This window comes from Nymphaea colorata, chromosome 1, assembly GCF_008831285.2.
Source record: "Nymphaea colorata isolate Beijing-Zhang1983 chromosome 1, ASM883128v2, whole genome shotgun sequence".
In the NCBI taxonomy this organism is placed as follows: domain Eukaryota; kingdom Viridiplantae; phylum Streptophyta; class Magnoliopsida; order Nymphaeales; family Nymphaeaceae; genus Nymphaea; species Nymphaea colorata.
In genome coordinates this window covers 13,693,971-13,719,437 of record NC_045138.2, presented here as the reverse complement: position 1 = coordinate 13,719,437, position 25,467 = coordinate 13,693,971, and the positions used below count along the sequence as shown (strand labels likewise).

The following is a 25,467-nucleotide window of genomic DNA, read 5'->3' as shown; positions in this document are numbered from 1 at the left end:
TTTTCTCAGGCCGTGCCTCATATTCCTCCTTCATTTCTAAAACTTGGAAAAATCCATCTTTACAGTTAAGAACTGTTAATTTAGCTAAAAGGACAGTTTGGCCTTAGATTTGGGGATGATTTTGAGGACTGTGATTTTAGAAGACAAAAATAAAAGTTGCGCAGAAGTGACTTTCTCGAAACGAACTGCGTAGACGTGACCTCTATGGAGGAAAACCAGAAACTAGCTGTCCAGCAGGAGTCTTCAACGACTATTTAATTCGGGAAATATAAATAAGTTTTTTTCACAATATTAACCCCGTAGATGTAACCTTGACAGCATATATATGTAATGTAAAGTCTATTTTGTAGTGTCCAGCACGAAGCATACTTTGCTATATGCATCATTATTCTTTAGAAACTGGTACTCGAAAAGGGACGACACCTTCCAAAATCGTAAGTCAAGGAGAAATAACATCTTATCACGATTCCTTTCAATATCGCAGCATGGTTAGAGCTCTCCAGTAGCTCACCTTCACAAGACCAGAATTATCGTATCTGCTTGTGAAAGCACAATTGGAGCATTGGACTGCTGTAAAACGTATCTCATGGTACATCAAAGGTACCATTCAATCTGGCTTACTCATTCGAGCATCCAATTACCTATCTCTTAATGCATGTTCCGACGTGGATTGTGTACGCTGCCCAAATGATCAGAAACCTACTGGCATTGTAACGTGACAATCAATGTTTAAGGGAATTTCTCCCCTCGACATTCATTATTGAGACTGAGAGATAGAAGAGAACGTAGGTGACATTTTTTTAACCGAATTCTCTAACTCTAGTGTGCATTTCTTTCCTTAGTGAAGTTATTGCTTTCCTTGTTATGATCCTTGAACCAAGTTGTGTAAATGACAGGCACCTGATCCGACGGGGTTGCTACTTTGTTGGTTTCTGATGCAGCACCTTTGATGAGATTGGAGGTGCTTCTTGAAGTATTAGCAATCTTGAATGGGCAACTTTCAACGCAGTTGACCCTTCTTCTTCTTCTACTTGACGTTAGATGAACGAGCGATGGCCCGGTTTCTTTGAACTTGCAAAAAGATTAATCTAATTCTGATCTGAAAATAAAATGCTTTTCTAAAGCCTTTCTGAAAAAGTCTAGCTGGTAAGCATAGTAGGAAACTAATTAGAAACCCATTTTCAATGTGAATTATGTCTTGCACATAGTGACAAGTGTCAATGACCCCTAAGGCTTGAGAACTTGGATGTTTGTCAATCCTAGCTATTTACAGATCTACATAATCAGCTGGTGTTTCAACTAGGAAAAGTCAATCCCTTCGATATAGACAACTTTTCTTAGAATATATTGGCAAGGAAAACTGATTCTTGACATGAATAACTGATTCTTTATACAATAGTAAACTTTCACAGCTAAAATATGCGACTGGTTTAGAGCCCTTATCCTCTAATCTCATGCATAAATGTTCTTCAATTTGGTGCGACCATGAATGTCGTGAGGCACTTAAATGTGCCCCGAAGGGGATGGCAAAGTAGAGTCAGGCCACGGGTGTTAGACGGACAGCGGCACTTATGGACATTAACTCTCTGCACGAGTCCAGGTCGAATCATGTATATATGTGCTTTGATGGCAAGGATACTAGCCACGGAGTTTTACAACTATCAGCCAGATAATGATCTCTTGACTTAAGTGCAGTTTTCTTCAAAAAAGAGTGTCGGGAGAAGGTAATCCACGCCACTACAATCTTGCACATCCTTTATGTGTGGAGGCTCTTGTCACGTTTTGGTAGTCATGCATGTTGGTACAGCGGCGACATCGGCATGTAGAATAGCCTCTCTATCACGTTTTGAATTGAATGATTTGGGTAATGCGGATCGAGAGCATGTGGGCAGATACAGTTGTGATCTCCATGTTTCGAAATTATTATTGAATATTAAAAGAAGAGTTGACGGTTTTCGGCCTACCTAAAGATAGGATTTTATAAGTTGAAAACGTTTGGAACTGTTAACTTTTGGATCCTTAGCTGCCTTTTGGCACTCATAAGAGATTGTTACTATCCAATGATTCAGTTTCAAAATTTAGGCAGATTCATAAAACCCTCAGTTACAGAGTTCAATGAATCTGCCCAATTTTTTGTGTAGTTTCATTGGATAGTAACAATTTGTTACTTGTGTCAAACACCCTTTTAACATAAAATATTAGCCATAACAAAAACATATTTTTTTTTATTCAAAAGTTTACAAATATTTGATAATTACTTCGTGTGTCTGTGTGTATATGTTACACGGCCCACATAAAAGCAAATGATCTGGTTACTGGAGATGCCAGCTGCTACAGGTGGACACAGAACTTCAGCGATCAACAATATAGTAGGTAGGACATTTTTTTGCAATATCCTGAATCTGTTTCTTTGTTAATAGTTTTAGAGTGGTGTGGACGTCGGGTTGGTAGGGAGCAAGCTCCTCAGGCTATTCTACATGCCGATGTTGGTTGGGAGCACTTAAACGTCGTGTTGGTGCGGAAGGATAATCCTTACGGCCAAAGATGCATCAACCGGGTCTGTTACACCTTCCTCTTTGTTGTCTCATTAGTAGTGCAAGATTTCTCCCCAAATGCATCTGAATTGAGATGTGCATATAATGGCTACTACATGTACTAGATTATCAAAATATCAGTTGCCATCTCATGTCAAGTGCACATTTGCGACCGTGCCCATTATTAACGTGGGTCAAGCTGATCAGGCTGTTTAAACCTAAAATTTGATGTTAGCAACGAGCGTCACCAATATCAACATCAAACAACTGCAAATAACCAATCGGGGTTCATAAAGCTTGTGAAAGCATGAAACTCACACAACTGGGATGATGATATTGATGTGTGTTGCTCAATGAGATGCTGCGGTTGAACAACTGCTGGTTCTTTGCGATTGGGAATTAAGGCTGGGCATCGGGCTTGGGCCAGAAAAAACCGGGTCCGGGTCAGTTCGGCCCGGCCCGTTTAGATTAAAAAAATATTTTTTTAATTTTTTTAATAATATATATTTATTATTAATAAATATATTTTATATTAAAAAAATTTATTTTATAACTAAAAATTTATTTTTTAATTTTAAATGGGCCGGGCTGACCCGGCCAATGCTCAGTTGCCAGTGGCTGCGTACGCTCAACGTCGTTCGCTTGGGTTGGACGCACCAACTAATAAAGCTGTCACCGACAGGCGGAGCACTTAATAAACTCATAATCAAGGCTAAGGTACTTTCTTTTCAATTTTGCTTCTGATCGTCTTCTTCCTTTATATCTTGGCAATACATGGAAATGGAGCATCTGAAAGGCGAACCCCGTTGTTTGCTTAGAAGCAAATCAGGTATTCAAATTCCAAGCTGTTTGTTCAGTTGGGCGTTGGAAATTAGAAACGACCTCGAGATCATGCTGCTCAGACAAAATCTTGTTGATTTTGTATTTCTTATTTTCTCTCTTACAAACGGTTGGCATGGCCCGATGAGCTCGTCGTGCGCCTTAAATTTCGTGTCTGCCGATCAAGTACTTCAGAAGAAAATAAAAACAGGACAATCAAAAGTAGAATCTACAAGTACAGAAACATTCCTTGCTAGAAAAATACAGAAAACGCTGATTACAACCATGTTAAAGTAATGGAAAGAAACATTGGATAATCATACAGGAAAACAGTAAACAATGGCACAGACCACATCGCGTGCCGGACCTCATTAATACATGCAGTTCTTGCTCAACTGTTCTTGCAACTTGTACACTTCAATCGATTTTCATCCCTTTGGCATATCAAAGAAAAGCTAAATCCTATTACTATAAGAAAATTTTGAAGTATCGCCCAAGGCACTGATCTCCCGAGAGGCTCATCATTGTCTATAAAGTTGATTTCTTGTTACATAGATTACGTCTTACACAATCCGATGCTTAGGTCTTTTGACATGAGGCACCAGACAAAAAAAACAGCAGTTCCAATGCTCAGGATTAGTCCAAAAAATTTGAATAGGTTATGCTGCTAAAATTTTTCTCTGCAGCTCAACACTGAAGCTTGAGTTGCCTGCTGTGTAGGCTTTTAAGTTTTGTGAGCTCTTTCCTTCTCTTTCTGGCTTCAGTTGCAGCAGCCGCATCTGTCAATCTCTTATTATATTTATTTTTATCTTGAAACTGTGTTGACGAACGAAGAATTGAACATTGAGGCAGGGGAGAAACATGTTCCTTCGAATCTAGATCTGCCAAGACGAAATTCTCATGGTTTGAGGGATCATTGGTTCCAACGATGGGTATGAGGGCAAGAGCTTTAGAGTGAAAACCAGATACGTGGTTTCCTCCTTCTGCCAAGCTTGCACTTGCCCTCTCCATTAGTTCACCATTCCTGTCTTCTTTCTTAATGATGCTTATCATTGAATTGGAGGCGCTCGTTTTGCCATGAAGAGCATTTGGTCCAATGTCTCCCGTCAACTTCAGGGAGAGGTCTGTCTCACGTTGGGTATTGTTTGAACCACCATCGCCTTCTCTGAAAATGGCAGGCATTGGGCAGGAGACTTGATCATTCACAGAATATATTAATGGGCAAGGAACTAGAAATAGTTGGGGCCTGGATCCATTCTGTCCTCCAAAAGTAACTCTTCCATGAGGCGGATTCGTGGTGCAAGTTGCAGACAGGCTTGTCTCAAAACGAACAGGTTGTGGCTGTACTGATGGCCATGCAAACTGAGCAAATGGTGTTCCATTGTAAACTAGAAGGGGAAACTGCACGGATGAAGGTGCTGCAGTTTCTGCCTTGCACAAGGAATCTTCTGATGGATCTTTCCTAATATCATGTGACTGATTATCCTTCGTTTCATACTTATCTGACTCTGCAATCTACAAAATGGTAGATTTGGAGACAGAAGAAAAGATGAATGCTTAAGTAGATGCATCAAAAGTAATTTCTTACTAAAAGTTTGTATCTCAACCTGAACAGAAATTAGAAAGGCCCTACTTTAGTTGACTTGCTCCATTTCATAACAGTGCTATGCTTTCACGAATACCTAAGCAAATTAGATGTACTGCAGAGCATTTTGTTAATTACCTGCTCTTTCAGTCGCTTGTTTGTGTCAACTAATGAAAGGTATTCTTGCATGGCAAACTCGATTTCCTGTTCAAATTGCAGTAGATAAGATTAGGGAAAAAAAAAAGCCTCAGGCTTTTCATTAAGAATGTTTACCCTCGGGCTTTCAAGGAAAGATGAATCTGTGTTCCATGTCTCAAGAAAAGCCAATGATAAGACAGGTGCTTAAAAGCACTCATCTAAAATGAGAATTGCCTTCCCAAATGAATTGGTATTATAGAAATTTCATGATCACCACTGAAAGTATTGTGGCAGCAAGAACAGAAATGACATCCTAAAAAATCACTACACGTGACTGAAAGAGAAAACAGCATTATAAGCATCACATGACATTTTACTGTAGATATGTAAGCCAATTTTCATATTGCAATACAAGATATATCAGCCCCACTTTTCTAAAGAGCAAAAAAGAACGGACAAGAAAAAAATGCATGCATGTCCATCTACTTGCTTACATGATCTTATCTCATCAAGCCAAACTTGTCAAAATAATTCAATTTATATTCCTTCATCATTTGTGATGCCATGATGTTATATTTATCTGTGCATCATTCTTGAACCAGGTCCAACCTGCTTATTCAGACACACCATTCATGCACCTGCACACATATCCATGTCATAATGGAATGAGATGCAAACTATGCTTGCATACATGTTGACAACGGGACATGTAGGTCCCTGATGGGCGTGCCTATGTCATCTAGTCGTACAATGAAAGGTAAGGATTATCATAGACATCAACAAACTACAAGACTTAAAGACATGCAACCAACGACCCACCAACATAAAATAAGAAAATACATATCAAAGCTGTAAAAATGAGTAATGATTCTTACTTGTTTTATTTTCTTGTTTTCTAATGACAGGTCAGCAGCCTTCTTTGTCAACTCTTCGCAGAGGGCCTAGTAGGAAAAAACCATGATTCAGAATGCTACGAAGAGAAACAAGAAATGTGGTATAAGAAAAATGGGTTTCTTTGAAGTCTAAGATCCCAATCAACATGGCAAATTGGAGCAAATACTTGAAATGGCACAAGTTCCAATAGAACATGTCCTTGGCTTTCTAAAATTTTAATAAAACATGAAGCTGTGTGTGGATTGAGCACTGCATGTGTCCTCTGGAAAAAATATTAAAGTATAAGGTCAAGTGTAGGCGTGAGACAGCCAACAAAGGCTGTCTCACTGGCAAACACAATGAAGCATAATACAAAGAAGGCAAAATCACCATCCTGCACTGAAGATAAAGATCAACAGAGATATCATAGGTGCATGTTTTATTAACTCAATTCACTTGCGTATCTTATCTGCTAACGACGGATTGTGTTTTCTTGATGTAAAAATGTAACTGATAACATCAAGCTTCCATGGGAAGCAACCAGTAAACTTGTTTTACATCACATTATTAAGTTTATTTCCTATTGAGCAAAACATGAAAATTGCAAAGAATGGAAAAAAGTGATCTTTCTGTGCATTAGTACTCAGCCCTCAGCCTCAATGAGCTGAACGTTCGCAAGTCTACCCATTTTATTTGGCCCTGTCTACAGGAGCAACAGTTGTTAACTTGTTATCCTTAATCGTCAGCCTTAATAAGCAGAATATTAAGACATGAAAAACATGGGCTTATAATGTTTAGCCTGTTTTGCTAGCCCCTATCTACAAGAGTGATCACACACACACACACACACACACACACACATACATACATACAAAACGTCTGAGAGTTTTAAACGGGAAGGAGAGAGAGAGAGAGAGAGATTCTAGATATATAGTCCAATAGTGCACATCAAGGTAAACAAAAATCATTACCTGTCGTCGTCTGATAGTCTGCCTCGCAGACTCTCTGTTTGCTTGAATCCTCCTCAGCCTTCTTTCCTCTTTCTCGGCCTATAGAAAGTTTCAAATATAAACAAACTTCTTATAAAGCATCAAAAAGAGAAAGTGTAGCTAACCTCACTCAATTGTTGCTTTGGCTTGCCTCTGGTAAAAGCAGCCTGCTTTGCAGACTTCTTAAGGCTTTTATCAGTAACTGGTGACTGGATTTGCTGTTCTTCAATCTTTATATGTTTCTTTAGCATTGGCTTGGGACTTTTTTGTGACTGTTGAGCTTGTTTGCTCGAGCAATGAGCCTGTTTCAACGCCACAAAGCAGAGACTCAGTATCAGAAGTCTTATAAATCTTTAACTTTTTAGCAACTTTCCACTAAAGAGAAAATAACTCCACCTATTCTGTGTTTATCAAAATGCATAGAGGGAATAATAGAAGAAAGTACACAAAACCAAACAAACATAAGATGCACACAAATGCAAGCGCTTCAACCAGAAATGACAAACATGGAGAGGATTCAAAGCAATTTGTGTCTGCAAGTGCTCATGAACAAATATACCTTCCATGATGGAAAGTACAAGACATATTAACAGCTATCACCATTAAAGATGCTGCATACCTTCCTGTCAGCAATAGAATGACCTCCCATGCAATCATTATTATCATTTTACATTTCAACTATTTATGTGACCAGTTATTTTTGTCAACAGAGGGTTGCTACTCTACCTCATGGGTTAGATATTTATTACTTTCACTCACTAATTTCATATAAAAAACTATTTAAAATTTTTATGAAATCTTCAGTTATCTATACCGTTCTTCATGTCCAAAAGAAGACTTATGTACATTTCTTGTTCAAATCTTCATAAAAAAACACTACGTTAGAAAAGCAAAATTATAGATGTTCCTAGTTCCTTAAGCTACATCAAGGAATTTCAGGCAGGACAAATGCCACAGTCAGTGGCAAAGCTAGAAGTACAAGTTAGAGGTGCAGCAATACATATTAAAATTAAAAAATATATATATATATATCATAAATCAAACCACACTGTTAAGAAAATAAATAAATAAACAATAATAATGTACATAATTATTTCTTAAGTCAGAATATTATCAATAAAATATTTTTTGCAATTAAAATGTAAATAGAATGCCATAGGAAAGGAAAAAGCAAGAAAAAAGGCATGCGTTCTAAATTTATTATCACAAAAAATTACTTTTTTTACCAGATAGATAAGAAATGGATGTTGCGTGCGAAATGAAAGATTTATACTCTAAAAAAGTGACAAGGAGAAGACTATAAAACATGAAGATTGGTTTTCCATGAGAAAGAGTGTCTGGGTGGGGGCAGAGTGGGGTGGGACAGAGGTTGAGGATTTTTGTGCCCCTTGAAATTTTCGGGCAGCACTTCTACGTCGATGGTTGGACAGAGAGACACCAGCACCATCAAAGGGGCACTTGATGCAATGAAACCCCGACAGGTCAAGGGTGGACAACCCCTTAAACGTGGCTTCACCACTGGGCTGCACTTCCACCTGTCTAATGCATAATATATTAGTAACAACAGATCCTTGCCTATCTACAGAAAGTGCAAATCAAAGTAGATAGTGTAAAATGTGAAAGTTTGAAAATATTATATGTGAAAATTCACTCACTTAATATGTCCAACATGAAGAAACTATAGCAGCAATTGTTGCAAGTTAAGTTACAGATAACTCTAAGTTCATGAACAATTTTAGTCAAATGGCATTTTTCTGCTCCATAGGTACCAAACTCACTAGTTGTCAACAACCTGATGGTAGCGTCACAGGTCACAATATTGAGACCTTAGTATACAAAACTATGCAAAAAAAAAAAAAAAAGCTGAAGCAATTTAAAGGCAAAAGGACATTGGCAGTTCTTCTGCCCTACTATAGAAGGTCATTCTCACACGTAAATGTGATTAAGAACAAACAATGATAATGGACCTCCGAAAAGTGAACGGTAACGCCGATTCTCACTAGGAAAAAGGAAAAGAAAAAAGGCTTTTTAAAGCTTATTTTATAGTTTTAGGCCATATTTTTTCGTTTGATAAGGATTTTCTTCTGATATATTAGTTATCCCATGCAGGCACTATAGCTGCATCTGGATGCAAGAAATGTCGGACCCAAGAACGAACAGAAGCATTTGGATTCATGAACCGCTGCTCGTACGGATTTAATCAATTTTCCTTTTTCGAATACCAGAAACAATAGCTACAAATAGGAAAATACGGATACAAGAAATGCTATTAATAAAGGTTATTAACTATATATCTTAAAGTTTGGCCATTGCAAAGGGTTTCAGGATAACTCATGGAAAGCGCCAAAGGAAGCTGATAATTACAATCTGAAGACCGGATAGGTACTGAATAAGAGATTACTGCATCACGTCCGCAGGACCTGGTCAAACTGGCGAGGGTGATGCGACGGAGTATCTTCATCCAAAACGCCACTGGTCACTTTCCCAGCATCCTTTGAAGCATACCTTGCACCTCCAACCCCACCACACAAAAAAAAAGTAATTTTTAAGTAAATTTTTATCAAACAAAGCACATTTGCGTTCTGTCCTTCAAGGGCCACCATTTTGGGATTACTCACATAATAGACACCAAATCCTTGCACAAAATCAATCTACTTGTTCCGTGGCTCTCACCCACATCTAGAACTCAAATCCTTCTAGAAAGCTCCAATGAATCGTTAAGAAGCGAAAACGCAAGTGACTCGGTAGTGCATCTAACTAACCGTACAAATTCCGACCAGATTGTAGAAAAAGAACGATGTACTAGGAAACAAGGAGGCACTTTCAGCCTCTGGAGACGACATAAAAACTTCAGAAAAATCAAAAAGACCTGTCAAAAATATCAGAAAGAACGGCGAGCCGAACCTGCGCGTCCTGCCAGGAGCAAGGCTTGTTGCAATCCTGGAACGATTTCCCCCAAATCTCAGCTCTCCTCCGCCGCACCGTCGTACGGCACCCCCGTCGACCCCATTTCCTCTCGGCCCCACGCCGGCACTCCAGCCCCCTGCTTGCCATCAGCGCAAGCTGCGCAAACTCTGCAAGTGCGTGAGCAGCATCGAGCTCGACCTTCACCATTGGATCCCCTCCAACACAGCCAGAAGGCTCGTCCTCCAGAGTCGTCGACCTCTCTGCCACTGCATCCAAAGGCTCCAAGAGCTTATCCGAGGATGGATCCGCACCTCTCCGGAGCTCGGCAGGAGTTGGGTCGGAGTTGGAGGCGGCACCGGAGCAGTAAACCCTAGTTTCGTCTCCGTCCGCAGCCATTGAAGAGGGGAAGCAGCTGCCGCTCTCCGCTTCAGAAGGGGGGAAAGGGGAAGCGGAAAAGAAAAGCCCTCGGACGTTGACGCCTTTTATAGGGGGCATGGCCTCTTGCCATGTGTAGTGCCATGTCACACTCTACGTCCTTGACTCCCTGCCATGTCATCAAGTCCATCCTTGCTGGCGCTCGGTTATCTCGCCACGTCGACAGAGAAGCCTCGTCAGATGGATGAACCGACGCGGGACCCGCGATGACATGGTCTCCTCTAAACACGACACATTGACGTGCGGAAATTGGCCGAGCAGACGCGCTTCCGGGTGGAAAAAGAACATGAAATTACCGAAACAGCCTCCGCAAGGACGGTATTGCCCTGACTATCTCCAGTGCGGCCCTCTGCAGCAGACCTGGGCAACGGGCCGGGTACCCATCGAGTACCCGGTACCCGGCCCGTTGATAAATTAAAAAATAATTTTTTTAATTTTTAAAATTTAATAATATGTATTTTATTAATAAATATATATTTTATATTACTAAAAATTTATTTTATAATTAAAAAATATTTTATATTACTAAAAAAATATTTTATATTTAAAAATAATGGCTCGGCGGGCCGGGTTTTACCGGGCCGGCCCGGCCCGTTGCTCATGTTACCTCTGCCGCTGCTGCTCGAGCCATTACTTTTTTTTTTTTTTTTTGTAATAATATTAAAATAAACTAAAAAAAAATTGTGTCCTTGTATGACAGGAAAGGTCTGGAACATCTCGTCCAGGACACTGCCTCCCTCGTGATCCCGGAGGACCTGGCAAGCTGGTCTGGTCGTAAGTCTTGGTCCAAAGCTACCACGCAACTCAAAACTGAAAGTAAGTGTGTAAGGAAAGGGTTCGATGTGGCTTCACACTCATCTTTCGCCGGGTGCTGAGTATAGATTAGATATCAGGTCAAGGTGCTTTGGTTGGACTCAAGTTTACCTCAGCTCACCTTAACTCCACTCCAGGCTTGCTTGAAAAGGCCGAGATGGCGTCAAACCTGGGTGTCAGAGTAACTTCCAGAGATGGATCAAACTTGACACATGCATTATGAGCTATTGCAGCGCTTAGTAAGGGTGGGTATCGGGCCAGTGAGCCCGGCCTGGGCTCGGGTCTAGCCCGGCTCAGCCCATTTGAATTTAAAAATTAATTTTTTTAATTATAATTTTTTTTAAAATATAAAATGTATTTAATAATACTAAATATATATTTTTAAAACAAAAAAATTAAAAAAAATATATTTTTAATGTAAACGGGTCGAGCTGGGCCACCGCCGGGCCGACCTATCGGGCGGCGGCCCAATCGGGCCGGCTGGGCGGCGGCCCAACCCGTTAGCTAGGCCTAACGCTTAGCATGATAAAAGTGACCTGGTTCCTGGAGACAAACTCCAATGCATTGCTTCACTCGTCACTGCCTAAGGGTCGCAATGGGCAGATTGATCAAGTCAACGACGAGGCAGGGATCAATTATGATAGCCGAGCGGTTCTCCTGTTATCGCGAATTTTTTTTTTTTTAAGGAGATCCAAAATCTCCACAGCCCCTTTTCGCGATTGATCTTTTGGTGAGGATCACCACAATTACATCAGCTATGGAATTCCTGAAAATTTGTGCAGCGTCGGTTTGTTATGCCTTTTAAAGACAACAAGATTATCTGTCGGAAAAGAAGGTCATTGTTATGAACGTTAAAAGCATATAATCACACCCATAGTATTTAAAATTTTTGGAGCACTACAAAAGGAGGCTCAAAACTGACCACTCCTCTCTTTACGGTTTCATCCTTGTCCCAGCAAAGAGCTACCAGGCAATATAGATATACAACTAAACATCAAGCATGAACCTAGAAAAAGGAGAAAAGAAAAAAAGAACAAGAATACAAGTGGCCAATGCATCTTATCTTTTTTTGGTAGTGAAAATGAACACAGTTGCGCCTCCGAGCAATACATGGGAGAACCAAGAAAGAAAAAAAAAAAAAAAAAAAAAAAAAAAAAGGTACAGCAGGAAATTCATGTGTACAAAAGGATCTTAATTTCATCTGCGTTCCATTAACAAAGTATTCAACTTGGTGTCTATGCCCGTCTGTACTCATCTCCGCAATCGCCAATAACTTTGAGTAGATCCCTTCCTTTCCTTGACACCGAATTGATGTTGCCATTGTCTTCTTCATCCAGTTCTAGAGAAAATATGGCAAGAGAGTCTTCTATATGTTGAGATAAGCCCAGTCTAACCCCTATCATAGACCCTGCAACTGAGGGCTGTATTTTTTACAACAAAAGGAAAGCTCTTTTAACAGCCAAAAAAGTATCAAATTTATGGAGAAGAATTGCAAATCCACGTTGTTAAAACCAGGCAATGCTACTGTATATTTCAGAAACTAGAATCATGGCAAGCACTACATTTGTCTACGAGTTGTGAAGATTGAACATGCCTGGTCCAGTATATATCTAACGGCAACTGCAGGTACCGTAACCCTGTGCTTTGAGGCTACTTTCTTCAGTGTCTGAAGCAGATCTTGGAAAAGGTTCCACCCTCCCCATGCATCTACCATCTGCAAACCACACATGCATTATCGTCAAATGGATACAAAGATCTTGCAGGTGAATATTGGAAAGGCTCAATCCATCTTGACACCAAGAAACTTGGAACACCGGATCAGCTCAAGAAACTTGGGAAATTTAAAAGTCAAATGACACCATAAGCAAAGGCGGTTGGGAGATCTAATAATCCAGGGTGCAACGAGAAAGTCTTGTTGTAATCTTCTACTAGAAAGTAGTTAACCTTTTGACAAGGCGTGTACTTTGTAGATAACAAACAAACTCTATAACAAAAGAAGAGATTCAGACCATTTTATATTTCTGGAGGGAGGGCGTGTTTAATGGTGGAGCTGCTAAAGGAAATAGCATGTTTGTGTTAAGAAACTTCTCAGACAAGAGGCCACCCATAACAGTCCCATACCTGCATTTTTTAAAATAAATTAAATCAGGTGTACTGTACCGCATAACTTTTCAGGCAACAAAAGAGACATCCTGTGTGTGTTGTGTGTACATGAGAGAGAGAAAGAGAGACGTTATAAGTTTAACACCAGTAAGCTGACACAACTCTGCCATTCTCTGTTGAGGGCGCATATCAACAACTGAATGTTGTACCTGTCAAACAGCAAAACCACTACTTTCCAAACAAAGGAACTTCCAATAAAAATTCAAGTGAAGTGAAAATTATAAACTTGTCACCTGGTTGCTGACAACGGGGATCCCATTTTCAAGTATTATCTGCAACCTTTCTGTATCAAAGTTTGTCAATGCAATGGTCTTAATCTTCCCTGCATTCAAAGCCAATAGACATAAATGAGTAGCACCCAACAGTTGAGAGATGCAAAGAAAGTATCAATAAATTGATATGCTTGGGTGCATAACAGAATAAACCTTCTTCTTTAAGATCTGTCAGATGCTTCAGTGCATCAAGGTATCCAGGATTTGAGTAGTCCCACCTAATAAAATAACAAAGAAGCCCAATAAGTAAGAGCAGACAGTGGATTGTCTTTAGCATATCATATATTAAGCAAAGGTGCTGATGAAATCAGCATTAATGGAGACAACACACCAGTGAAATTGAATCATGTCAAGACAAGCAACATCCATTCTCTTTCGAGAAACATTAATACTATCTCGTACAAAGCTGCTTGTCATTTTAACTGGACGAGGTACCCACTTGGTAAGGCTGCAAAACAGTATAAAGTATAAACTAATTAAGGAACCTGCCAGGAAGCTAGTATCTGCAGTATCCTATAACAGAACATGTTTTAAGTATTTGTACACCATTGCATTTGTAAACAGCTGTACGTACACGCAGCTAGGCATCAAGAGCTTTCTAAAGGCAATTTATTTTAAGCACAATTGACTGAGAAATATCCACACAATTAAGCAACAGAATAGCAAAGTGGACATCTGACATAGACTAATGGCGACCTTTACAGAGTGAAACAAACTCAATAGTTTTTTGACACCAAAAGAGTTCCCAAATTTCTCTTAGAAAAAATGTTTTCCTTTTGATTAAGAAAAAGACATACTTGAATTTTGAAATTCAAGGTGCTGGGACACAAATTATTTGGCTGAATACAGGTGTGCACCCGCAAACTTCAACAAGATCAAGGATATTAACTCATCCAAAACAATTTGACACATATAGTCCATCAAAAGAAAGGTGTCTCCTTTTCTAGAGAAACAAGCTGAAATTTGAAACCAACAGACTTCTACGCTTCGCATCTGGATTGTCAAAACCAAGTAAGAATTGTCCAGATACCATATGTTAAGAGACTTACACAGCAACCTACATGCAAAAAGCTGCCTTCCAATATAAAATGTAGTGAGATGTAGGCCAATGAAACTGTCTTGCCCACACAGCATGGTTAACCACAAAACCTAGACCTGTGATGCAGTACATGAGTATTGGGGAAAACAATGTTGTAGTGATACCATTAATCCGGCAAGGTACCAGGAAGATATTTTCTTTTTTGTTTTGTCTAATTTCTTTTTTGGCACTTCACATGTGCAAAACACAACCTGGATCAAGAGACATTGTCACTTCTGCAGATGAAAGTTCGCAGGCAAAGAATTGCCTTTTGGAGCAGCAAACACGAAGCACATCGAGAGAACACTCTTGCTAAGTTCTTCGAACTATTCCGGCTGGACTTACTTTGTTTCCAGAAAAAAATTACATCAAAGGGATCTTGAGTCATTTCAGTGGAATTAATGGCATGATGCAGCATCTGTTTCACTATTTTCTTACATACAAGAGGGCCAGAAGTTTCTAGCTCACCCTTTGATCTCGTTTAGCAACTCCGGTGGCCGCTCCCGCCGCACCCTGTTAAGGAAAGTGCCGTATAAATCCTCTGCTGGCCCATCTGAAACACATGGTTCCTAAAACCATTTTAAAACCAATTTTCTGATTGAATTGCCAGCTCCTCAACAACCTCACCAGCAAAATTCAAAGTTTCACGTAGACTGAAACATCAGCTTTAAATACATATACATATATATAGACACACACACATATATATGTATTACGTATATAGACACACACCCCACAAGCATTTTTTTAGTTCCCCAATTTTCTGATTCTCACTCGGTCCTCTTAACTCCAATACTTGGCAACCATTACCCGCAGTTGACATACCAGTGAAAGAATCGACTCCCAAAGTGGGTTGGGGCAAAAGCAGATATCACAGACAGTCCAAGCAGAACTTTATTATCCGCATCACAATCTAACTGTAGTTCAAAGGTGGAAAGAATTCAAATTCCCGAGGAGAAATCAGAGGGCAAGCTCACAAATGTCAGCCATGTCGAAGGTGGTCAACCCCGCATCTGCGTAGCGGAGCATGGCATCGACGGCCGCGTTCCTATCGATCCTCCCCCACCCTCCACTCGTCTGCCACATTCCATTGACGATCCTGCATATCACCAGCGAGTCGTCGCGACTCTTCACGGTTGTTCGCCTCTCGCTCGCCGTCGCCTGGGCTCCCTCATTGCCGACTGCCTCGCATCGGCACGGATTGGCAACGTTGATGGGTCTCCAAACTCCGTCTTTTCTGGTTCCGAAGGGTGATTGGAGAAGAAAACGGCTGCCACCGAGGGTTGCCGCCATGGTAGGAGCTTGGAGGGCAGCAGGCAAAGCGGCGGTGAACCGATAAGGTTCTCTTGGTTGGAAGACGGAAGGCCAGGAATCGCCGTGGTTTCCAACTTCTCAATTGCCAACGTTGTCTAATAGAGAAGCCTCTTCGGTGTGCGGCTGCTTGGATGCGTAGATCATAAAAAGTTCCCGGGGCGTTTTAAGTTTTGAACTTTTCATCTTCTTTACGTGGGCAGTCAGGCGATGGCGGACGGCATCGAATCACAAGCAAATGAGCTCAAATGCCGTTGACTAAGGTGAGAGGCGTCGGCCATGACCGGATTTACGACGCTCCCGGGCATTGTTTGACTTGCGCTACCCACTCAAGCTTGTCAGTCCTGGTTGTTTTGGAGAAATTTGATTCGACTAACTAAAATCAAGAACAGATACTATACTTGATCTTAGTCACAAACAAAAGAGGCAGCAACAACCGGTCATCCTTTAAGCCCACGTTGAGTGGAAAAAACTTCGCCTGACAAACGGTCGGGAGCTAGACAGCGTAGTTGAGTTAAGCCATAAGTCGATCAGGTCGGGGCTAATTTGTCTTAAGTCGCCATCGCCTTGCCCTCATTTTTGCCCAAGCGAAGGAAACGCAGCGGATAAGGGGTTCGAACCACAGTGGGCAGTGGGCACCTTATCGATTCACCGTCGCCATTGGCCCGCTTCCTTCCTCCCCACACATGGCGGCAAACCTCAGCAGCGGCCATTTTCTTCTCGAATCGCCCCTCCAAACCAGAAAAACCGGAGTTCGGAGACCCACCATGGTGGCGAAACCGTGCCGATGCGAGGCGGTGCGTACCGAAGGCGGTCTGGCGACGGTCAAGAACGGTGACGACTCGCTGGTGATATGCAGGGTGCTTAACGGAATGTGGCAGACAAGCGGAGGGTGGGGGAGGATCGACAGGGATGGAGCAGTCGACGCCATGCTCCGGTATGCTGATGCAGGGCTCACCACCTTCGATATGGCCGACCATTGTGAGATATTCTCTTTTTTTTTTTTTTCTGTTTGCTAGAGTTCAGTTTCTTGCTTCTGCTTCGAATTGTAGGTGAATCCTTTTATGAGCTTGGTAGCGTTATGACTTCCTCTATTTGGGACCGTCGGGATGTTGTGAACGACCACCATGAGTTTCGATTATTTTAACACTACGCAGTGGAAATGATGAAATGGGCTAACTATAAAATAAAATTGCATCTTATTGTTTTGGTGATTCTAACAAATGACAACTTGTGCCGAGTCATTTGTGAATGTCTCTTCAGTCTCCGAAATCGGCGTCGGGACAACTTAATATTACAGAGAAAGCAAGATGAAATTGGCGCGCGTGTATGTTTGTGTGATGGAGAAGTTGTTGGGACACTGGCTAGCATCTAACCTTCAGAAATTTGTCCCTAAAAGGTTTTATAAATGATGTGTTTCAGATGGACCTGCAGAGGATCTGTACGGTATGTTCATTAACAGGGTTCGGCGGGAGAGGCCAGCAGAGTTGCTCAATGAGGTGAAGGGGTAAGTCGCGAAAAACTTGGCCCTTTTGTATTTGCAGAAGCAACGAAGCAAATATTCAGATGCGTTGAGAATCGGTCATATAAGCATCTTAACTGGAAAGGGATGAAAATAACACAGTAATTCGCTAGAAGTTCTTAGTTTTGGTTGAGAGTTTCCATTGCTTTTCTCTTGGCCCATGGTTTAATGGTTAGGAAATGGATATGTTGTGCAGAAGTCAAGTTTGGGAACTGTGGTGTGTGCTTGAGAATTCTTTCACTAAAACCATTTCAGCGTCTTCCTGGTTTGGTTCATGTTTCATTGGTCTGGGTGTCGGTGCAATATAACCCGCAAATACCAACTGTTAATGTCTCACCAACGTGCAACTTCCAACTTGTGCCATTTCCGGGTTTGTGCCTTAAAAAAAAAAAAGAACACTTTTTTGCAATTATACTTGACGGTATAGCTCTTGTTGCAGCATAACCATTGCAATTCAAATTTTCTAATCTAGTTCCGATAAAAAGTAGCTGGCGAGCCTGTGCTGTTTTATAAAGCAATTTACATTGTACAGAGCATGCTTCAGTTCTTCAATGCAAAAATACTAGCTTCCTGAACCTATATTAAAAAGATCCTGTATTTTACAGCCTGACCAAGTGGGTACCTCCTCCTGTTAAAATGACTAGCAGCTACGTTCGAGATAGCATCAATGTTTCTAGAAAGAGAATGGATGTCGCCTGTCTCGACATGCTCCAGTTTCACTGGTATGTTGTTTCCGTCCTGTTGTGGCATGTTTTTTTTACTGTATATGTAACAGGCAAAACATTATTATGACAATTAATGCTTTCTCTGATTGACTTTCGGTTTGTATTGCCTCACCCTTTTTAGCTTTTACCAGGTGGGATTACTCAAATTCTGGATATCTTGACGCATTGAGGCATCTAACAGATCTGAAAGAAGAAGGTTTGTGGTGTTTGCTACATGTATACATCAATATTTTCGTTTACTTCACTGTGTTTCTCCACTTATGCGTATCCTCACTTATTTAGAAGCATATGCTTTTCATGCAGGAAAAATTAAGACTGTAGCGTTGACAAACTTTGATACAGAAAGGTTGCATATAATCCTTGAAAATGGTATCCCGATTGTTAGCAACCAGGTTTAAATATGTACTTTTCTCAATTTTGAAGTTTTCATTGTTACTTCCTATGGAACCCATTGTAGCAAATAATTTAGTATTTGATGCTTCATAGGTACAACATTCTGTTGTTGATTTGCGTCCTCAACAGAGAATGGCCGAGCTTTGTCAGCTTACGGGAGTTAAATTGATAACGTCTCTCTCTCTCGCTCTATCTCTGTGTGTGTGTGTCTGCCTGTCCAAGCGTGTTTGCATCAGCATATGCTTAAATGACATTCCTTTTCCTAATATGTTCTCAATATTTCAAAGTGCAGATATGGGACTGTTATGGGGGGCCTTTTGTCTGAAAAGTTTCTCGACGCCAACATATCAATTCCTTTTGCAGCTCCACCATTAAACACTCCTTCCCTCCAGAAATATAAAAGGGTTCAAATCGTTTCACTGAGAGTGTTTTTAGTATAATTTACTAGAGATCTCTTATTTGTATTTTTATTTTTCGAATTGTTTTGGAAGAAAAAATCAGAAAGGAACTTTGTTTTCTAGGACTTAGACCAGTATACTTTCTGATTCTCTTTTACTTATTCGGTGTCAGTGGGCTCCAAACCTGCCTAAGTTGGGGCCACGTTTCCTAAGCTGACCTGGTTTCCAAGATTCACTGGTGCCAGATTATGCGAGTCGTTCATTTCTGGGGACTTGTAGCGGCCTTTATATGAGTTTGAAGTTGATGTATGTCTATCTTGTAGATGGTAGATGCATGGGGAGGGTGGAGCCTTTTCCAGGTTTTGCTTCAGACGTTGAAGAAAGTGGCCTCGAAACATGGGGTTTCAATTCCAACAGTTGCTGTTAGATACATATTAGACCAGGCATGTGAATCTTCATCCCTTACTAACGGATGTGTTCCATTTCTCTGCTGTCATGGTTTTGGATTTGTGAGATCGAACTGCCAATCCAATCTCTAGACATTATTTGGAGGACATGGGTCTCTGTCAATTGCCAAGTATTGAAAACAAACAGTCATTAAACCAACCTGGTCTACCATCATTTTTTCTACGTTGTAAGATAGCTGCATTGTGTTTCCATTTGCAGCCCTCAGTTGCAGGATCCATGATCGGTGTAAGGCTCGGTCTGTCTCAGCATATAGAAGATTCCCTCGCCATATTTTCTCTGGAGCTAGATGAAGAGGATAAAAGCAGTATAGATTCAGTGTCAAAACAAGGAAGGGATCTACTCCAAATTATTGGCGACTGCGGTGATGAGTATAGACGTGCATAGGTGCCAAAAAAGTACTTCGATCAGAAGATTGGTCTTCTGTGTCGTTGTTGCTACTCTCTTGGTCATCTGTACTGTGGCTGCTAAACTAATCCGCCTCCAATCGTTTGTGCTTATTGGCCCCGTCCACCTGAATATGAAGAAAAGATCAGACATATTCCTGCATCCACATGCCTGACAAGACTTTGAAGTCAGAGTGTTTGTGATGGGTCATTGCCCAAAATTTGTTTCTGTCGGCAATTAGGCGTTTCTTGAGCAACTTCATATATGCTTTTCGTTTAGACTAAAAAGGTGGCTTCGATGTATACAAGTTCAGCTTCATTGGAAAGACCATGTGAAACAGACTTGCAGTAAGTAAGCTTCCCATATGTCACAAATAAATACAGTCCCATCATTCGCCAAAAGATACCGGAGAGCAGAGCAGAGAAGAGGTGTTAACTCGGAAGTGGCAAGTGAGAAAGACAGCGATACAGATCACCCTCTCTCTTGGACCGCCATAAGTCCCAGTGCTCTTCTCCACTTGGCCTGCTCCCGTCAAGTTGACCCTCCATCTCCCTCTCTCAGTATTCGACAAAACTTACGGCCTCCGGCCACCCTCTCTCTTGTCGTGGCATATTATTCACAAGTTCTTGTTGACTTCCGCTTGCTTCCAAACACAATAACTGAACATGTATAATAAGTGCACAAGAGGGCGTTTTATTGCTCGCTCAAAATTTTTAGGGTGTGCTGTTTTGGATAAAATTTTATCACCATCCACAGAATAAATTAAAATTTAAAATTCCAAAAGAAACCCAATAATTTTTACGCAATGCCAAGCGAGTATAGGTTCTAAAGCGGGCCATGATATTAACAACTGGTTTATACATTGTTTAGACAATCCACCAAGTCTCCTATGTCTATGTTGAAGTGTAAAAGAGGGAAAAAAAAAAAGTTACAGCTTTTTCCTTTTTAATTCTTTATCAAAGTTACGAGTTCGACTTCTTAGAAAGTTGTTCACATGCATGGTGCAGCATTGAATTCTTGACTCATTAAGACATTTCATACTATTGAATGCCCCCTAGATGAAAAGGAGAAAAAACATTTTCGAACTTGTGGCTGGTAAAGTCTTTTCCAGCTAATTTTCTCCAATCCATTCTGCAGTGAGGGTCGGGAATGTCCATTGCAGGAGTCCAGTTTGTAGTTTCCTTTACAATTTGGCATGGAGCCAAAAATCTTTTTACAAGAACAGCTATGTCATGAAAAGTAGTTGACCTCTGTATACTAATCGACTAAAGTGTAATTATAACATTTACGGTATAATATTCCTTTTTACCAAAACAGCTATGTTATGAAAAGTAGTTGCATTGCAGAAATAGGCACCTAAGAAGTGTGTCTATATATTTTAGTTACAGGGTTTTGGTTGAAATCAAAATTGAAATCAAAATGACCTGATAAGATCTCTGGGTTAAAAAATATTCGGATGGGCTAGTTTCACCACTTTTGCAAATTAAGAAGTTGTCAGTTGCACCTCTTTTGAGTTTGATGGAAAACAGACTTGTCCTTACATATAACCTTTCATTTTGTTGAAATTAATCAGTGGGTCCTCCCCTACTTCTTGTGTGATGAGTGAAGGCAATTTTGGGTGTTTCTTTTAGTAAGGCTGATCTCTCTCGCTCTACAGAAAGGAACTCGACAAAAACAATGGAGCTTACAAGAACAAACTCAAGTTGCAGAATTGTTGTTCATTGACTAAGAAGTTCACTCTCAAACACCAAAACTCCATTGCTTTCAGAAAGGACTTGTACAACCAACTAGCAACCCAAAGATCTTTTTATTGTTAAACGTTCTATCATGGGTCAATTCAACAAGGGAGATCAAATGAAAAGCTCCTCCCAAATATCCGACCTCTAGCACAAGAAAAAAAGGAAAAAGAAAATATCACATGAATTCTTCTCCGAAGAAACCAAACCACCCTGATTCGTTCTACGCTTCTTCCGTTTTTCCTTCTGGCCTTCTTCGAACCTCTGAGCGACTGAGTCTATAAGACCCTCGTCATTCCCTTCGTTCCCCTTCATAACTCTCCCAATTCCCAAACAAATCCACAGAAAAGAAGGTGAAAGAGAAAATCTCGAAGCAAGAAGAAAAAGAACAAAGCAACTCCTCTTGAAATTGAAACCGAAGAGAAGTTGTGGCTTCGATTCATCTCGTCCGAACAAAAAACACAGACGAAACCGGTGCGGGAGACTCTTCCTCTCCCTCTGGAACTCAAAAAGGCATAGGACCTTCTCTTCCCACGATAAAGCCTTTCCCTCTTCCCTCCTCTCTTTTTTCCAGGAGGTCTCTCTGTGCAATTTTTCATTTCCTTGAAACATTTCCATATGCCGTATGCATAGAGAAATGTTTCAGGAAAATGAGAAATTGCACAAAGAGACCTCTGGAGAAAATAGGTAAAAGAGGGAGGAGGGAAGAGGGAAAGGCTTTATCGTGAGAAGAGGAGGTCGCTCTTATTTCCACAGGCCGAATGCCCTTTTGAGTTTCAGAAGGAGGAAGAGTCCCTCGTGCCGGTTTCGTCTATGTTTTTTGTTCGGACGAGACGGATCGAAGCGTGTGGTTGGAGAGAACCATAGATTAGGGTCCCATTTCCTTTTCACTTCTCTTCGGTTTTAGTTTGAAGATGAGTTGCTTTGTTCTTTTTCTTCTTGCTCAGTGGTTTTCTCTTTCGCGCTGTTTTCTATGGATTTGTTTGGGAGAGCTATGAAGGGGAATGATGGGGTCTTATACTCAGTCGCTGGGAGGTTCAAAGAAGGCGAGAAGGAAAAACAAAATAAGCACCGAGCGAATCGATAGAATCAAGGTGGTTTGGTTTCTTCGGGAAAGAATTCAGGTGATTCTTTTTTTCCTTCTTTTTCTTGTGCTAGAGGTCGGATGTTTAGGAGGAGCTTTTCATTTGGTTTCCCTTATTGAATTGATCCATGATAGAACGTTCAACAACAAAAAGATCTTTGGGTTGCTAGTTGGTTGTGCAAGTCGGGGCAGAAAAGCAGCTGAAAACTAGCCACTTTTCTACAACTCAAAATACTGGCAGATGCTAGTGTCTGCCATTGAACCTGTTCATCCATTCCATCCAAAGACTTTCGTCGGTTCCGCCTCATGCAACAAGAAAAGAAGGGAGGGAAGATTCAACCACACATGGCGCCAACTCTCACCCCCACACTCGCAGGCCTTGAGAATCCAGTGCTTTAGATATATATAATATAACTCAGCCCCCTAAAGTGCCTCTCATGTTAGCAGCCCTATGCAATAAAAATCTTAATGGTAATATAAATATATAAAGTATTTATAGATTTTTCCACCAACTTTAGCTATATATATATATTATATATATATATATATATATAATTTACAGATTTCTCCAATCTAAGTTTGGACTGAAAATCTTCAGTTTTTAACACACCACTTGATACAATGTACATGTACACTCATTTTCTCTTTTAACTAGTCTACAAAGAAGGAAGTGTCAAACAAATTAATAGACTATGTTTGAGAAAATTAAAATAATAACAGTGCATCTATTAATTCCTTAACCAGCTACTCTCCCCAACGTCCCACCCCTAACTTCCAAAAAGACGCAAAATAATATTTATCTTGACTTTAAAAATAAAAAATGAAAAAAAAGCAAGGATTTGTAATTTCTTCTAAAAAACTTTGATCTTTTCAATTAAAAAAAAAGGACTAAAAAGTAAGTAAAGGAGCATCAATGCCTCAGCTTGGCCCCCTTGAATAGACCATCTAGAGTATAAGCTAACATCAATTAGAGGTGCTTTGTTTCCTCTATTCTGCTCAAGTCAACTACACTAAAGTTGTTTGACAATTATGTGTGCCAAAATTAAAATATGGAAAATGTGCAACCTCCACATATTCCATCCAAAGGCTTCCATTACCATCACTAAGACGCAATTTTGAAAAGAATATCTTTTTTTTTTCCTTTTGATTTAGCAAACCACTACCAATGGAGTCAATGTCTCCTTCATATCATCATGTTGTCGCAGTTAGCCTACCGATTAAAAGTAAAAGACTTTAGAAGAAAAAAGAAAGATAAAAAAAGTAACTCAATACTGTTGAAGAAGATGTAAGCTAAATAGACAAGTATTGCTGCATATATATTTTTCCAACCTACAAGTCATTTCTTTGCTATTGAAATGAGAGACCGCGAAGGACAACAAATCATAAACAACTTTTAACAAACAAACATGAGAAAAATGCATCACATGGTTTTAAGTTTGGCCTTTAAGTTCATGTCAACTCTAATATGTGTCCTTAATGTAATCACTTTTTATTCGTTACCACGTTTGTTGTTAAATTCCAATTCAGATGAGGAGGCTCTCACGAGTGAATTTCTTTTATATTTGTTCCTAGATTTTTCTTTTCCAATTTCACATTTTGGGTGCAATTAACCGAAACTTTTCTGGATTCTCAAGTCAACTACCTAAAATCTCATTCCAGTCCCTAAGTTTATATATTTGGTTCCTACCAACCGATCATCTGTTTATAGAGATTATTATTGTTATTATGCATGTAAAGACCATGTGAAACAGACTTGCAGTAAGTACTTGTCATTAACACGGCTGCTAGAGATCGATAAACTTTTTATGGTTAAATCTAAATATCTACTGCATGCACCCTTTAAGAAAAGTGGTTTAGTCATAACCCTGACCGATTAACTCTTCTATCACTGTTGGATCCATAGTTTACTCGACTCATTCGTTGGAATATGAGATTGCAAGCTCTGCTTTTGCAAGCTTGCAAACAGGGGGGGCCCCATCAGATTTTTAAAATTTTAAAATACGTTTTAGTTTAATTTAAATAAAAATTATTAAAATTTATATTTTGGCTTCTATTAAAATTTTGAAATTATAGTTGGGTTCCTACGACTAAAAATTTCTTGCTCCACCCCTACTTACAAAGATCTATATGTTTGTACTACAAAAAACCTGGCAATAAACCTTACTTGTTCTTATCTTTTGAGAAGGCGAAAGAATCAAGTGAGATTTGCCATTTTCACTTGTTCTCTCACGCAACATTACCAGTGGACGTGGGGAACCATTTCATTTGAGAAACACGTGACATTTTGCTTCTGAGAATGATTCCCTCAAAACATAACCTTTGTTGTTCTTTCTGACTATGTGGAAAAACCATGTTCGATCATATGTCAGGTCGACATTCGCACTTCATAGTGGGTTCGAGATCTCCGTTCTGATTAATGTCGACATATTCTTAGCTCTTACACAGTTACACTGTTGAGAATAGTTCTTCCAAAGTGCGTAAACAAATGCCTGATAATGTTCTTCACTTCCTCTGTTCGGTGGATATTTCCTTCTTTGTTCTTTTTCTCGCCTTGGATAAACAAAATCTGAAACGGGAGACAATTACTGCTTCTTCTTTTTGTTGAGAACAGCAAAAGCTGCTAAGAAAAAACCGAGTATTCCGCGTTTAATGCAAGATGATGAGATGAAGGATTCTAGTAACTTGGATAGATGCTATGCCAGAGTCCGATGAAAATGAATCAGGAACAAACCATATACGGGTTCAGTTACTCAGAGTCTGTCATACCCAGTTAAAGATCTGTGTCCATGTCGGGGATGTAAACGGGGACAGTCGATGTTGACTAATAACAGATCCCCAGT

The 25,467-nt window shown here is 40.1% G+C and overlaps 3 protein-coding genes across 8 annotated transcripts; 1 reads left to right on the top strand and 2 right to left on the bottom strand.

Moving 5' to 3' along the window:
• Positions 1-3,550: 3,550 nt before the first annotated feature.
• On the bottom strand, positions 3,551-10,372 carry LOC116246444 (uncharacterized). The gene is made up of 6 exons (XM_031618320.2): positions 9,843-10,372; positions 7,064-7,240; positions 6,921-6,998; positions 5,952-6,017; positions 5,077-5,142; positions 3,551-4,868 (listed from the first exon to the last, which is right to left on the bottom strand). The coding sequence occupies exons 1-6, from the start codon at positions 10,338-10,340 to the stop codon at positions 4,041-4,043; spliced, it is 1,713 nt and encodes a 570-aa protein (XP_031474180.1). The 5' UTR covers positions 10,341-10,372; the 3' UTR covers positions 3,551-4,040.
• A 1,761-nt stretch (positions 10,373-12,133) lies between these two features.
• Positions 12,134-16,189, bottom strand: LOC116246447 (flagellar radial spoke protein 5-like). Of its 4 annotated transcripts, none has more exons than XM_031618326.2 (9): positions 15,584-16,189; positions 15,075-15,159; positions 13,860-13,976; positions 13,682-13,746; positions 13,490-13,578; positions 13,305-13,405; positions 13,103-13,214; positions 12,688-12,807; positions 12,134-12,514 (listed from the first exon to the last, which is right to left on the bottom strand). In XM_031618326.2, exons 1-9 carry the CDS (start codon positions 15,897-15,899, stop codon positions 12,329-12,331), a joined length of 1,191 nt encoding a protein of 396 aa, XP_031474186.1. In that variant the 5' UTR covers positions 15,900-16,189; the 3' UTR covers positions 12,134-12,328. The 4 variants fall into 4 exon arrangements, with proteins under 4 accessions (XP_031474186.1, XP_031474188.1, XP_031474190.1 ...); XM_031618328.2 differs by having other exon boundaries at positions 13,326-13,405; XM_031618331.2 differs by having other exon boundaries at positions 12,356-12,507.
• Positions 16,190-16,461: 272 nt separating this feature from the next.
• On the top strand, positions 16,462-20,068 carry LOC116246449 (flagellar radial spoke protein 5). Of its 3 annotated transcripts, none has more exons than XM_031618333.2 (9): positions 16,462-16,898; positions 17,340-17,424; positions 18,087-18,161; positions 18,296-18,360; positions 18,468-18,556; positions 18,651-18,730; positions 18,850-18,961; positions 19,279-19,398; positions 19,622-20,068. In XM_031618333.2, the coding sequence occupies exons 1-9, from the start codon at positions 16,604-16,606 to the stop codon at positions 19,805-19,807; spliced, it is 1,107 nt and encodes a 368-aa protein (XP_031474193.1). In that variant the 5' UTR covers positions 16,462-16,603; the 3' UTR covers positions 19,808-20,068. The 3 variants fall into 3 exon arrangements, with proteins under 3 accessions (XP_031474193.1, XP_031474192.1, XP_031474194.1); XM_031618332.2 differs by having other exon boundaries at positions 18,045-18,161; XM_031618334.2 differs by lacking the exons at positions 18,651-18,730; positions 18,850-18,961 and having other exon boundaries at positions 18,045-18,161.
• The last annotated feature ends 5,399 nt before the right edge of the window (positions 20,069-25,467 follow it).

What these genes read in the sequence shown, in the direction of transcription:
- LOC116246444 (XM_031618320.2), bottom strand. Translation starts at nt 10,340, where the DNA reads ATGCCCCCTATAAAAGGCGTCAACGTCCGAGGGCTTTTCTTTTCCGCT. An exon ending in GCTCCTGGCAGGACGCGCAG is followed by an intron (nt 7,241 to 9,842) that starts GTTCGGCTCGCC and finishes GCGTTGAAACAG; the next exon opens with GCTCATTGCTCGAGCAAACA. An exon ending in AGACTATCAGACGACGACAG is followed by an intron (nt 6,018 to 6,920) that starts GTAATGATTTTT and finishes TTTTCCTACTAG; the next exon opens with GCCCTCTGCGAAGAGTTGAC.
- LOC116246447 (XM_031618326.2), bottom strand. Translation starts at nt 15,899, where the DNA reads ATGGCGGCAACCCTCGGTGGCAGCCGTTTTCTTCTCCAATCACCCTTC. An exon ending in TTGCTAAACGAGATCAAAGG is followed by an intron (nt 13,977 to 15,074) that starts GTGAGCTAGAAA and finishes ACTGTTTTGCAG; the next exon opens with CCTTACCAAGTGGGTACCTC. An exon ending in TCTCTCTTTCTCTCTCTCAT is followed by an intron (nt 13,215 to 13,304) that starts GTACACACAACA and finishes TAAAAAATGCAG; the next exon opens with GTATGGGACTGTTATGGGTG.
- LOC116246449 (XM_031618332.2), top strand. Translation starts at nt 16,604, where the DNA reads ATGGCGGCAAACCTCAGCAGCGGCCATTTTCTTCTCGAATCGCCCCTC. An exon ending in CTTCGATATGGCCGACCATT is followed by an intron (nt 16,899 to 17,339) that starts GTGAGATATTCT and finishes GATGTGTTTCAG; the next exon opens with ATGGACCTGCAGAGGATCTG. An exon ending in TTGCTCAATGAGGTGAAGGG is followed by an intron (nt 17,425 to 18,044) that starts GTAAGTCGCGAA and finishes TGTATTTTACAG; the next exon opens with CCTGACCAAGTGGGTACCTC.